Source organism: Somniosus microcephalus, chromosome 12 (assembly GCF_052327205.1).
Source record: "Somniosus microcephalus isolate GS21.2 chromosome 12, FLI_Smic_1.0, whole genome shotgun sequence".
NCBI classification, from domain to species: Eukaryota; Metazoa; Chordata; class Chondrichthyes; order Squaliformes; family Somniosidae; genus Somniosus; species Somniosus microcephalus.
This window is the reverse complement of record NC_140998.1, coordinates 25,290,351-25,304,416: the sequence shown is the minus strand read 5'-3', so window position 1 is coordinate 25,304,416 and position 14,066 is coordinate 25,290,351. Positions and strand designations below refer to the sequence as shown.

At 47.4% G+C, this 14,066-nt stretch overlaps 1 protein-coding gene across 1 annotated transcript in view; it reads right to left on the bottom strand.

Moving 5' to 3' along the window:
• LOC147109078 (isthmin-2-like) overlaps nucleotides 1-14,066 on the bottom strand; it is a 97,885-nt gene that overhangs the window by 65,426 nt on the left and 18,393 nt on the right. Inside the window, exon 2 of the mRNA XM_086002664.1 lies at nucleotides 8,848-9,099. Coding sequence (XP_085858790.1) covers nucleotides 8,848-9,099 — 252 coding nt within the window. The remainder of the gene's footprint in view (nucleotides 1-8,847; nucleotides 9,100-14,066) is intronic.

Here is a 14,066-nt window from a genome sequence, read left to right as displayed (position 1 = left end):
GCGCTGCGCTAACCTGACCCAGCGGCGTAGTTAGTGCGATGTGCCAGCTGGGATCAGGTGAGCACTGTTCAGCCAATCAGGGGAGGGGAAACTTCATTCATAAGTTTGAGAGTAAGAACTGTCAAACTCATGAGAAGTACTGCACCCCAAAACACTACTTAAACTTTAAATAAAATTTTAAAAAACATCCCAATCATTAAATTAAGTATAAATAAGTTTAAAAAAATAATTTAAACAATAATTTTTTTTTTTGAAAAAAATAAATTTTTAATAAGGGTCTAAAACTAAACTTACCTTATTGTAGATTGTTTAAAATAATAAACCTGTGGGAAAAAAAATTCTAAATTACACTAAAACACCACTTACCTGTAAAAATAAATACTTACGTGTGCTTTTTACAAGTGTAAGTCCCGGAGGCCTTTAGACATGCGCAAATCCCCCAAAACACAGGAAATTCAAGACGCACGCGCTGCCCCCTACAGCGCACGCGCTAGCCTCTTCAACTCTTGGGTGAGAGGAGAGGAAATGACGGTTTTCAGCGCATGTGCTGTGCATGCTGAAAACCGGCATTTCCTCCGGCCAGACGCGTGAGTACCCCTTCCGTACTCACGCGTTTGGGGAGGAATTACTGCCCCAATGTCTATTACATGGTGCCGGATAATGTCTATTACATGGTGCCGCGTAATGTCTATTACATGGTGCCGCGTAATGTCTATTACATGGTGCTGTGTAATGTCTATTACATGGTGCTGTGTAACGCCTATTACATGGTGCTGTGTAACACCAATTACATGGTGCTGTGTAATGCCCATTGCCTGGTGCCACATAATGTTTATTACATGGTGCCACATAATGTCTATTACATGGTGCCGCGTAATGTCTATTACATGGTGCTGCTTAATGCCCATTACATGGTGCTGCGTAATGCCCATTACATGGTGCCGCATAAAGCCCATTACATGGTGCCGCGTCATGCCCATTACATGGTGCCGCTTAATGCCCATTACATGGTGCCACGTAATGTCTATTACATGATGCCGTGTAATGTCTATTACATGGTGCTGCTTAATGCCCATTACATGGTGCTGCGTAATGCCCATTACATGGTGCTGCTTAATGCCCATTACATGGTGCTGCGTAATGCCCATTACATGGTGCCGCATAAAGCCCATTACATGGTGCCGCGTCATGCCCATTACATGGTGCCGCTTAATGCCCATTACATGGTGCCACGTAATGTCTATTACATGATGCCGTGTAATGTCTATTACATGGTGCCGCGTAATGCCCATTACATGGTGCCGCTTAATGCCCATTACATGGAGCCGCGTAATGCCCTTTACATGGTGCCGCGTAAAGCCCATTACATGGTGCCGCGTAATGCCCATTACATGGTGCTGCGTAAAGCCCATTACATGGTGCCGCGTAAAGCCCATTACATGGTGCCGAGTAATGTCTATTACATGGTGCCGTGTAATGTCTATTACATGGTGCCGGGTAATGTCTATTACATGGTGTCGGGTAATGTCTATTACATGGTGCCGCGTAATGTCTATTACATGGTGCCGCGTAATGTCTATTACATGGTGCCGCGTAATGTCTATTACATGGTGCCGCGTAATGTCTATTACATGGTGCCGTGTGGTGCCGCGTAAAGCCCATTACATGGTGCTGCGTAAAGCCCATTACATGGTGCCGTGTAACGCCCATTACATGGTGCCGCGTAACGTCGATTACATGGTGCCGCGTAACGTCTATTACATGGTGCCGCGTAACGTCTATTACATGGTGCCGTGTAACGTCTATTACATGGTGCCGCGTAACGTCTATTACATGGTGCCGCGTAACGTCTATTACATGGTGCCGCGTAACGTCTATTACATGGTGCCGCGTAATGTCTATTACACGGTGCCGCGTAATGTCTAGTACATGGTGCCGCGTAATGTCTAGTACATGGTGCCGCGTAATGTCTATTACATGGTGCCGCTTAATGCCCATTACATGGTGCTGCGTAATGCCCATTACATGGTGCCGGGTAATGTCTATTACATGGTGCCGCATAATGCCCCAGAACCTGGTGTCGGGGGCTTGCCGCGCGTGCAAGCCCCCGATGTGCGCTCACCCTGCGCGCCGACATCTGAAACCTGGCCCGCAGTGGATTTCCTGTCAGTGGCCAGGTTCTGATGTCGGCGCGCTGCGCTAACCTGACCCAGCGGCGTAGTTAGTGCGATGTGCCAGCTGGGATCAGGTGAGCACTGTTCAGCCAATCAGGGGAGGGGAAACTTCATTCATAAGTTTGAGAGTAAGAACTGTCAAACTCATGAGAAGTACTGCACCCCAAAACACTACTTAAACTTTAAATAAAATTTTAAAAAACATCCCAATCATTAAATTAAGTATAAATAAGTTTAAAAAAATAATTTAAACAATAATTTTTTTTTTTGAAAAAAATAAATTTTTAATAAGGGTCTAAAACTAAACTTACCTTATTGTAGATTGTTTAAAATAATAAACCTGTGGGAAAAAAAATTCTAAATTACACTAAAACACCACTTACCTGTAAAAATAAATACTTACGTGTGCTTTTTACAAGTGTAAGTCCCGGAGGCCTTTAGACATGCGCAAATCCCCCAAAACACAGGAAATTCAAGACGCACGCGCTGCCCCCTACAGCGCACGCGCTAGCCTCTTCAACTCTTGGGTGAGAGGAGAGGAAATGCCGGTTTTCAGCGCATGTGCTGTGCATGCTGAAAACCGGCATTTCCTCCGGCCAGACGCGTGAGTACCCCTTCCGTACTCACGCGTTTGGGGAGGAATTTCTGCCCCAATGTCTATTACATGGTGCCGGATAATGTCTATTACATGGTGCTGCGTAATGTCTATTACATGGTGCTGTGTAACACCAATTACATGGTGCTGTGTAATGCCCATTGCCTGGTGCCACATAATGTTTATTACATGGTGCCGCGTAATGTCTATTACATGGTGCTGCGTAATGCCCATTACATGGTGCTGCGTAATGCCCATTACATGGTGCTGCTTAATGCCCATTACATGGTGCTGCGTAATGCCCATTACATGGTGCCGCATAAAGCCCATTACATGGTGCCGCATCATGCCCATTACATGGTGCCGTGTAATGCCCATTACATGATGCTGCGTAATGTCCATTACATGGTGCCGTGTAATGCCCATTACATGATGCTGCTTAATGCCCATTACATGGTGCCGCGTAATGCCCATTACATGGTGCCGCGTCATGCCCATTACATGGTGCCGCGTCATGCCCATTACATGGTGCCGCGTCATGCCCATTACATGGTGCCACGTAATGCCCATTACATGATGCTGCGTAATGCCCATTACATGGTGCTGTGTAATGTCTATTACATGGTGCTGTGTAACGCCCATTACATGGTGCTGTGTAACGCCCATTACATGGTGCCGCGTAATGCCCATTTTCAGTTGTCATTGATACGGAACATAAACAATGTAAAATTCTCTAGCTGTGGCCTGTAGTGGGCAGTTTTAAAATCCACAGGGCAGCATTTAGAAAGTAGAAGCGACAAGAGCCAGGTTTACCAGGGAGGTGTTAGCAGGGCTATCGGCGGGGCCGGTGGGTGGGAGCGGGGTTGCGGGTGATGGGGGCATCATAAAGGTTATCAGGCCAAGGGTCATCAAGTCAAATGTTATCAGTGTCGATCTGAAAGGGCCATCAGGGTAACAAGTCTGCTATCAGTCCAGATGATCCCTAGACTGACTGATTTATAAACTGTTAGAAACCTTCAGCCTCAAGCTACAGGATTTGCTGTGATCCAGTACACACTGCCTGTTTCTCTGGCACACTGAAGTCATGTTTGCTTCCTCTTTGTGACTGACTCAGTGAATGTATTTATTAAGTCTTCCTGTGCAAAAATAATGACTTAATACTTTTGGTGCGATTGGGCCGACCATTGCCAAAGGTAAGATGAGACAGTCCACAGCAATGCTCTCTGTCTGAAGCTTTAAACAGTGTCAAAGGTTTGCATTTACGAGTGCGCCAGGTGAACCTTCACGGTTCTGGGACTAGACTGAAGAATTGGCCTTTGGACTGATGGGATACCAATTGTCCCTTTGTGGGCCTCACCCACCCGCAAAAGTTGAACCTGGGAAGCCAGGGACCAAAATTATTTTTAATGATTTTATTAAAGTAAGTAGATGTGGTGGAACTGGGTACAATAACTGTTTAAAAAATTAAGATAACACAAACGAGAAAGAGAGAGAGAGAGAGAGAGCAAAGCAGACAGAGAGAGGATGGTAATGGGGGAAGACATGGAGGGCTGAAGGGTTTAACACGTCTTGTTTTATTTAGTTATGCTTTGTGTAGTTTAGTGGTATAGGGTTAATATTACAGTAATAAAGCTTTTCCTCACAACAAATTAGCTTTAATCTAATCTCAGTGGTTATTGCAGCATCACAGTGTGTGAGTTGAGAATGCTTTTTTTTTTTAAATTGCCCAAAACAGGAGACTGAAATTTCACTGGATAGGTCAGCAGTTTAAGGGTTAGAATCCAGTATTTTAATTTTTTTCAGGTATTTGAGGAGTTTTCAATGGATACAGCAATAAAAGGCTTTAATTCTTAATACTCTATCACAGAACACTTTGTTTAACTGGTTCGGACAAGGCGTCTCCACTTCACCAACAACATCAACTTGCATCTACATCGTGCCTTTAATGTAGAAAAACGTCCCAAGGTGCTTCACAAAGGCGCGAGGCAAAAAATGGACGGCAGGACAAAGTAGATGAGATTAGGAAGGGTAACCAGGAAGGGTCAAAGAGGGGGTGGTTTTAAGGAGGGTCTTAAAGGAAGAGAGGTTCAGGGAGGGAATTCCAGAGCATGGGGCCAAAGCGCCTGAAGGCACGGCTGCTAAAGGTGGGGCGAAGGAAGGAGAGGAGAACAAGAGGCCAGAGTCAGAGGAACGGAGAGTTTGGGGAGAGGGATAGCTGTAGGGCTGCAGAAGGTTACAGAGATAGGGAGAGACAAGGTCATGAAGAGATTTCAACATGAGGATGAGAATTTTTAATCTGAGGCGCTGGGGGACAGGGTCCAGCATCGGTCAATGAGTAGCGGGGTGATGGTGCAGGTTAGAATACAGGCAGCAGAGTTTTGGAAGAGCTGAAGTTTATCGAGGGTGGAGGATGGAAGGGCAGCCAGGAGAGCGTTGGACACGTTGACTCTGGAGGGGAGAAAGGCATTATTGAGTATTTCAGCAGATGGGCTGAGGCAGGGGTTGAGGTGGGAGAGGTTATGGAGGTGGAAGCAGGCATTCTTTGTGATGGAGGTCAGAAGCTCCGCTTGGAGTTCAATAGGTTCAATCTTGCAAATAGTTCAGTTCAGCCTGAGACAATGGTGGAGAGTGGGAAGGAAACGGTGGCAGGGCTGATGGCGTTTCTGGCGGGGCCGAAGATGATGGTGTTGGCCTTCGGGAGGAAATTGCAGTTATTCCAGAATTGAATGCCGAACAAGCAGTCCGACAGCAAAGAAGCAATGGAGGGGTCAAGAGTGGTAGCAGAGAAGTAGAGCTGGGTGTCGTCAGCATACATGTGCAAGCTGACCTAATGTCTTCAGATGATGTTGCTGAGAGGCAGAATGTAGACGAGGAAGAGGGAGTGTGCAAAGGGTGCTCCTGAAGTCACTGTGTGGGGTGAGAAGAGAAGCCACTGCTGGAGATGCTCTGACTACGATCAGATGTGAGAAGGGAATGAAGATAGGGTAGTCCCACTGAGGTGGACAGCAGAAGAGAGGCATTGGAGGAGGATGGTGTGGTCAACCGTGCCAAAAGTTGTAGTGAGGTAGAAGAGGGATAATAGAAACATAGAAGATAGGAGCAGGAGTAGGCCATTCGGCCCCTCGAGCCCGCTCCGCCATTTAATGAGATCATGGCTGATCATCCAAATTCAGTACCCTGTCCCTGCTTTCTCCCCATATCCCTTGATCCCTTTAGCCTCAAGAAATATATCCAACTCCTTCTTGAATATATTTAATGAATTGGCCTCAACTGCCCTGTGTGGCAGAGAATTCCATAGATTCACCACTCTCTGGATGAAGAAATTCCTCCTCATCTCTGTCCTAAATGGCTTACCCCTTATCCTTAGACTGTGACCCCTGGTTCTGGACTCCCCCGCCATCGGGAACATCCTTCCTGCATCTAGTCTGTCTAGTCTTGTTAGAATTTTGTAAGTTTCAATGAGATCCCCTCTCATTCTTCTAAACTCTAGCGAATATAAGCCTAATCGACCCAATCTCTCCTCATACTTCATTCCTGCCATCCCAGGTATCAGTCTGGTGAATCTTCGCTGCACTCCCCCCATGGCAAGAACATCCTTCCTCAGATAAGGTCAACATAATGCACCACAGTCAGTCACAATGCCTCTGCTGCTTTGGTTAGGGCTATTTTTGTGCTATAGGAGGGGTGCAAACCCCAACTGGAGAGATTCAAACATGGGGTTGTGGGGAAAATGGGCATGGATTTGGGAGGCAACAACATAGTCAAGAATTTGAGGGGAAAAGGAGGTTTCAGATGGGGTGGTAGTTTGCAAGAACAGAGGGGTCAAGGGTTGTTTTGTTTGAGGATTGGGATGATGACAGTGGTTTCGAAACAGAGGGGCCAGTACTTGAAGAGAGGGAACCATTTACAATGTCAACTAGCATAGGGGCCGGGAAAGGAAGTTGGGTGGTCAGCAGTTTAGTGGGAATGAGATTAAGGTAGCAGGAGGTGGGACTCATGGACAAGATTAACTCAGAGAGAGTATTTGGGAGGGAGATGGGCGATAAACTGGAGAGAGATGGGGGGTCATGGCTAGGGTCGGGGGTCGGGGGAGGTTTGGCTTGCTGAAAGGTGCGGGGGAAGCAGCAGAGGCAACGGAACGGTTGGTCTCCATCTTGGTGACTATGAGCTCCTCACATTTGATGTTAGAGGTGAGTGTGAAGGGGGCAGGCGAGAGGGGCTTAAAGAAGCAGTTAGTAGTAGAGTAAAGAAGCTGGGGGGGTGGTGCGGTGTTATCTATGTTCTCCAGGATGATCCTCTATAGAAGTGGGCGCTTTTAGCAATGGACAATGAGGCCCAATAGTGCTCGATGTGCTCCAGCCAGATCTGGTGATGGATGTCTAAACCAATTGTTCACCAAAATCCACTGAAGTTTGTGCCTTGAACGTGAAGCAGTGAAGATGGAGGCCATACCAGGGGGAGCAACTGGGATGGGAGACAGTGAAGATTTTTTCTCCGGACAAGGGCATCTAAGATGGAGGTGAGTGAGCCGTTGAGCAAACTGATGGCTGCAGCGGTAATGAATGAAGTACGAAGCTGTCTTTTCTCTTTTCAGATGCTGATAACCCTGCTGTACACCCCCAGCATTTTCTGTTCATGATGAACTGGTCCCGGTCTGTCAATGTCTAAGAACTCTACGGGGGGAAAATTGGCTTGCACCCCCTTTGGAGCGATAACTTTTAGCGCCCCAAAAAAGTTAGTGCCCCCGCGCCCGAAATTCAATGGTAGAGCACCAAGCAGGAGGCGGGACGCTCCTGGAAGCGCTCCCCCACCCTCTTGGGGCGCTTCCATTGAATATCGCGGCGCTCCGTGCAGCAGTGCCACACGCGCCGGCACGTAGCGCCACGGTACTGCCGGTCTTCCTCCCCTGATTAAAGGGGCGGGGCCTAGACCAGGGAGCAGGGTGCTGGCAAAAGAGCACGGCACTCAAGAGGAGTGCTAGGCTGACGGATCGCGGCCAGCACCCCGCAGGAGGAGTCCAGAGGGGGCAGGTGCTGGCAGGTGGCCCAGAAAGATTGGCCGCCCGGCACCTGCCCTTTAATTTGCGCCACCCCAGCCACAAAAACGCCCCCCTGACCCTGTCGAACGTAGCGTCCGGCGGTAGGTCAGGGGGCGCGAGCCAAGTTTGCAGCCGGGGTGCGAGCAGGGCGCTGTGCACAGCGATGACATCATCGCCGGAGGTGCAGACCCACAGGGCGCTACTGGCTACCGCCGCCGTTAACCTCCCACTGAATTTTGCGGGAGGCGTTAGCGGCACCGCACCTGGGCGCTAGTTGCTTTGCGCCCCGTTAGCGCCCAACGGGAGGCGCTAAGCAACCAAATTTTTCCCCCCTATATGTTTCAGGGCTAAGCGTGAAGGAGCGAAAAGTCTCAATTCGGCCGAGGGTTGCATGTCCCCAGTGATTCATGATATTGTAGCAGTGGGGGTGGGGAATGAGAAAGGGCTCACGTCCTCAGTGAAAACATTAAAAGATGGCGAGAAAAAGAAAAATCATGCATAGAGGCAGGGTAGGTTTGCCTTCCTTCAAATGCTCTGGAACCATTTTGCGATGTAAAAATGAGATCAGGCAGAGTCCAGTATTAAATAATCTGCAGATTTTTTCTATGGTGTATAAGCAGGTTTCAGTGAATTGTCTCTCGAGTTGTTATATCACAACCCTGTTGAACAATGGGTTTTTGGGAGACCAGAAGGGATTTTACCCACACAATAGTACAAACATAGAACAATCAGACTCCCAGCAAAAAGTCAAAGGTGCGTCGATTAAAGTAGCTGGATGAACATTTGGTTGGAAATGGTATTGGAGGCGATAGGGATAGGTATAGATGGGGGGATACTGCACGAGACCCAGAGGTTCCTATGCTTCAATATTTGAGGGAAATAGGATGTGGTTAAACAATGGAGGCATTGGGATGGCTGAATATTCTGAAAGTTTCCTCAATCATGTCTGGGGACAGTGGAAGGAATGGGCTTGAGGGGCCATCTCTCGTCTCAAGGCTTTCCTATGCTTACAGTCAGAGTATATTAATCATTTCTCTCACCTGAATGTTTGGGTTCTGAGCACTGAGATCGGTGTTAGTCAGGTCGGGGAAATTCTTCAGGTCCAGGACGAAAGGATTCACTTCCTCCAAGTTGGACCCAAACTTCGGCTGCGCCTGGACGCCTTGCGCCCGTTGAGGTGACCACCGGCGCTTGTGGCGGTGCTGGCTCTTCTGCTTCCAGCTCCTCAGCTTGTTATTTTCCGGCGTCATCTCCGGTTCCTGAGTCGACCTGGAGATCGCGTGGCTTTTGACCTTGGAAGGGAACATGAAATCCAGCGCTCTGTGAGATTTATGAACGGCAGTCGAGAAAATATCGTGAGCATATTTTTTTTCTCTATAAAGAAGTTTGTTCATTTATTTCACTCTTCTTTGACTCCCCATCTGTTGAAGGTGCTGACTCTTGCTGGGGTAATGGTTCAAACAAGCCCCTGTTCACGGCCACGAGCCTATTCAGGGCCTGGTTTTTCCAGAGGCTCCTTTCTCACCTACCCAGTGGACAGTGGTGGTCCCCGCTCATCCTCAACTGGGCCTAAACCTTCCTTTGAAGTTGATTAAAACTAATTCCGCGACAGCGATGGAGCAAGGGCTGTGTCGTAATGTTGTAGGTTTTACAATCATGGAGATAGGGTGCAGGTATAGAGACAAAGATAACATCAGCCTGGCCCCTCTACATGTTACCTTGGTGTCCCATAACAGAACGTATTTATTTGAGGCCGGGTTATCTGCTTCCTCTATGGGAATGAAACCTGGCAAGCAATTTTCGGCTTGTGGGACCCGCTGTGAAACATGAACTCACGGGTTATAATGAGACGTACCAACCTCAACCAATTGGAAGGAGTCGATTTATTGACTGCTCGAGGGGGGGGCGGGGGGGGCTCTCGTGGCATTACTGACGCTGTTTTGTAACAACAGGAGTGTCTCACCGTGTAACGCACGACGTATTATTCCGCTGCGGAGATGGCGTTATGTTGAAACTGGCCTCTCTACATTACTTTGTGGCTTTAAACAGAATCCGAGGTCAATCAGAGTTTAATTGCTTTTTGGTGCAGGACGTTTGTGGCTTGGACTGTATTTGTAAATTTCGGGCTCCAGGTCATAAAAGCCAAGCACAGGATGGCTGTCTTTCTTTCCCTTGCAGTCAGAATCAGGGGAATTTATAATGGGGAACAAAGAAATGGCAGACCAATTAAATACATACTTTGGTTCTGTCTTCACAAAGGAGGACACAAATAACCTCCCAGAGATGTCAGGGAACATAGGGTCCAATGAGAGGGAGGAACTGAATGAAATCAGTATTTGTAGGGAAATGGTGTTAGGGAAATTGACAGGATTGAAGTCCGATAAATCCCCAAGGCCTGATAATCTACATCCTAGGGTACTTAAGGAAGTGGCCCTAGAAATAGTAGATGCATTGCTGGTCATCTTCCAAAATTCTATACAACTGCAGCAAGACATCCTTGTTCCTGTACTCAAACCCTCTCGCTATGAAGGCCAACATACCATTTGCCTTGTTAACCATCAGGAAGCACTTCTTCACACAAAGGGTAGTGGAAATTGGGGACTCTGCCTCAAAAAGGCTGGGTCAATTGAAAAACTAAGATTGATAGATTTTTGTTAGTCAAGTGTATTAAGGGAAATAGAACCCAGGCAGGTAAATGGAGTTCAGCTACAGATCAGCCATGATTTAACTGAATGACAGAACAGGTTAAAGTTGCTGAATGGTCTACCCAGTGTCAGCCTTGGCTCAGTTGGCAGCACTCTCACCCGTGAGTCAGAAGGTTGTGGGTTCATAGTCCCACTCCAGAGATTTGAGCACAAAAATCTAGGCTGACACTTCAGTGCAGTACCGAGGGAGTGAGGTACTGTCGGAGGTGCCGTCTTTCATGTTAAACCAAGGCCCTGTCTCTGCTCTCAGGTGGATGTAAAAGATCCCATGACACTATTTCGAAGAAGAGGAGGGGAGTTAGCCCCAGTGTCCTGGGGCCAATATTTATCCCTTAATCAACATCACTAAAACAGGTTATCTGGTCATTATCACGTTGCTGTTTGTGGGAGCTTGCTGTGGCCAAATTAGCTGCCATGTTTCCTACATTACAACAGTGACTACACTTCAGAGTGGCTGGAGCGGACCTGGGAGTGGATTGAGGAGCGCGGCGGCAGTTAAAAGCGGCGGCAGTGAACGAGGCCTGACCAGAGCAGCTGGAGTGGACCTGGGAGTGGATTGAGGAGCGCGGCGGCAGTTAAAAGCGACGGCCGTGAACGAGGCCTGACCAGAGCAGCTGGAGTGGACCTGGGAGTGGATTGAGGAGCGCGGCGGCAGTTAAAAGTGGCGGCAGTGAACGAGGCCCGACCAGAGCGGCTGGAGCAGACCTGGGAGTGGATTGAGGAGCGCAGCGGTAGTTTAAAAGCGGCAGCAGCAGCGAACGAGGCTTACCAATTCAGCAGCGGGGGAGAGAGGTATAAAGTAATCAAAGTGTGACATCACCAGGAAGCAGGTAAGTGATTGGTTGGTGAGTATTTCTCTCTTTTTTAAACTTTAACTCTGGTTTATAGTTACTAAGGTCTCTCTGGTGTAGTGGGGACTGTTGGTAAACCATTTAACTGTAGTGTAATTAGTGGGATTGATTGATTTAATTCAAATTCAATTAATTAAAGGGTAAGTCATGGCAGGACAGCCCGACCACATGGTATGCTCTTCCTGCGATATGTGGGAACTCAGGGACACTTCCTGTGTCCCTGACAACTACATGTGCAGGAAGTGCATCCAGCTGCAGCTACTGACAGATCGCATTGCGGCACTGGAGCTGCGATTGGATGCATACTGGAGCGTTCGCGATGCTCGGGACGTCGTGAATAGCACGTTTATGGAGTTGGACACACTGCAGGTAGAGGTTGGACAGGAAGAAAGGGAATGGGTGACCAACAGGCAGAGTACTAGGCGCAGGCAGGTAGTGCAGGGGTCCCCTGTGGACATCCCCCTCTCAAACAGATAAACCGCTTTGAGTGCTGTTGGGGGAGATGGCTTATCAGAGGAAAGCAGCAGCAGCAGCCAACTTCCTGGCACAAGGGGTGGCTCTGCTGCACAGCACGGGAGGAAAAAGAGGGGTAGAGCTATAGTAATAGGGGATTCTATTGTAAGGGGAATAGATAGGCGTTTCTGCGGCCGCAAACAAGACTCCAGGATGGTGTGTTGCCTCCCTGGTGCAAGGGTCAAGGATGTCTCAGAGCGGCTGCAGAACATCTTGGAAGGGGAGGGTGAACAGCCAGTTGTCGTGGTGCATATAGGCAATAACGATATAGGTAAAAAGCGGGATGAGGTCCTAAAAGCGGAATATAGGGAGTTAGGAGGTAAATTAAAAAATAGGACCTCAAAGGTAGTAATCTCAGGATTGCTACCAGTGTCACGTGCTAGTCAGAGTAGAAATAGAAGGATATTTCAGCTGAATACGTGGCTAGAGGAATAGTGCAAGGGGGAGGGATTCAAGTTCCTGGGACATTGGAACCGGTTCTGGGGGAGGTGGGACCAGTTCAAACCGAACAGTTTGCACCTGGGCAGGGCTGGAACCGATGTCCTAGGGGGAGTGTTTGCTAGTGCTCTGGGGGAGGGTTTAAACTAAAATGGCAGGGGGTTGGGAACCTGAGCAGGGAGACAGAGGAAAGGGAAGCAAGGATAAAAGCGAAAGATAGGAAGGAGAAAAACAAAAGTGGCAGTCAGAGAAATCAACGGTTTAAATCAAACATGGCCACAGTAAATAATAATTCTAATAGGTCTAAGAGCGTTAAAAAAACACGCCTGAAGGCTTTGTGTCTTAATGCGAGGAGCATTCGTAATAAGGTGGATGAATTGGCTGCGCAAATAGAGGTAAACGATTATGATTTGGTTGGGATTACGGAAACGTGGCTCAAGGATGGCCAAGGCTGGGAACTCAACATCCAGGGGTATTCGATATTCAGGAAAGATAGGCAAAAAGGAAAGGGAGGTGGGGTAGCATTACTGGTTAAAGAAGGGATTAACACAATTGTAAGGAAGGATATTAGCTCTGGTGATGTGGAATCTGTATGGGTAGAATTGAGAAATACTAAGGGGCAGAAAATGTTAGTGGGAGTGGTATTTAGACCTCCAAACAGTAAGGCGGAGGTTGGGGATGGCATTAAAAGGGAAATTAAAGAAGTGTGCAATAAGGGCACAGCAGTCATCATGGGTGACTTTAATCTACATATAGATTGGGCTAACCAAATCAGTAACAATAATGTGGAGGAGGAATTCCTGGAGTGTTTACGGGATGGTTTCCTGGACCAACATGTCGAGGAACCAACCAGAGATCAGGCCATCTTAGACTGGGTATTATGTAATGAGAAAGGATTAATTAGCAATCTTGTTGTACGAGGCCCCTTGGGTCAGAGTGATCATAATATGATCGAATTCTTCATTAAGATGGAGAATGAAGTAGTTGACTCAGAGACTAGGGTCCTAAATTTAAATAAAGGAAACTACGATGGTCTGAGGAGCGAGTTGGGTAGGATTGATTGGAGAATGTCACTCAAATGGTTGACGGTGGATAGGCAATGGCAAACATTCAAAGACCGAATGGATGAACTACAGAATTTGTTCATCCCAGTTTGGCATAACAATAAAACAAAAAAGGTGACTCAACTGTGGCTAACAAGGGAAATTAGGGATAGTATAAGATCTAAGGAGAGGACATATAAATTGGCCAGAAAAAGCAATAGTCCTGAGGATTGAGAGCAGTTTAGGATTCAACAAAGGAGGACAAAGGGATTAATTAAGAAGGGGAAAATAGAATATGAGAGTAAGCTTGCAGGGAACATAAAAACTGACTGTAAAAGCTTTTATAGATATGTGAAGAGAAAAAGATTGGTGAAGTCAAGCGTAGGTCCCTTGCAGTCAGAATCAGGGGAATTTATAATGGGGAGCAAAAAATTGGCAGACCAACTAAATACATATTTTGGTTCTGTCTTCACAAAGGAGGACACAAATAACCTCCCAGAGATTCCAGGGAACATAGGGTCTGATGAAAGGGTGGAACTGAAAGAAATCAGTATTTGTAGGGAAATGGTGTTAGGAAAATTGATGGGACTGAAGGCAGATAAATCCCCAGGGCCTGATAATCTACAACCTAGGGTATTTAAGGAAGTGGCCCTAGAAATAGTAGATGCATTGCTGGTCATCTTCCAGAACTCGATAGACTCTGGAACGG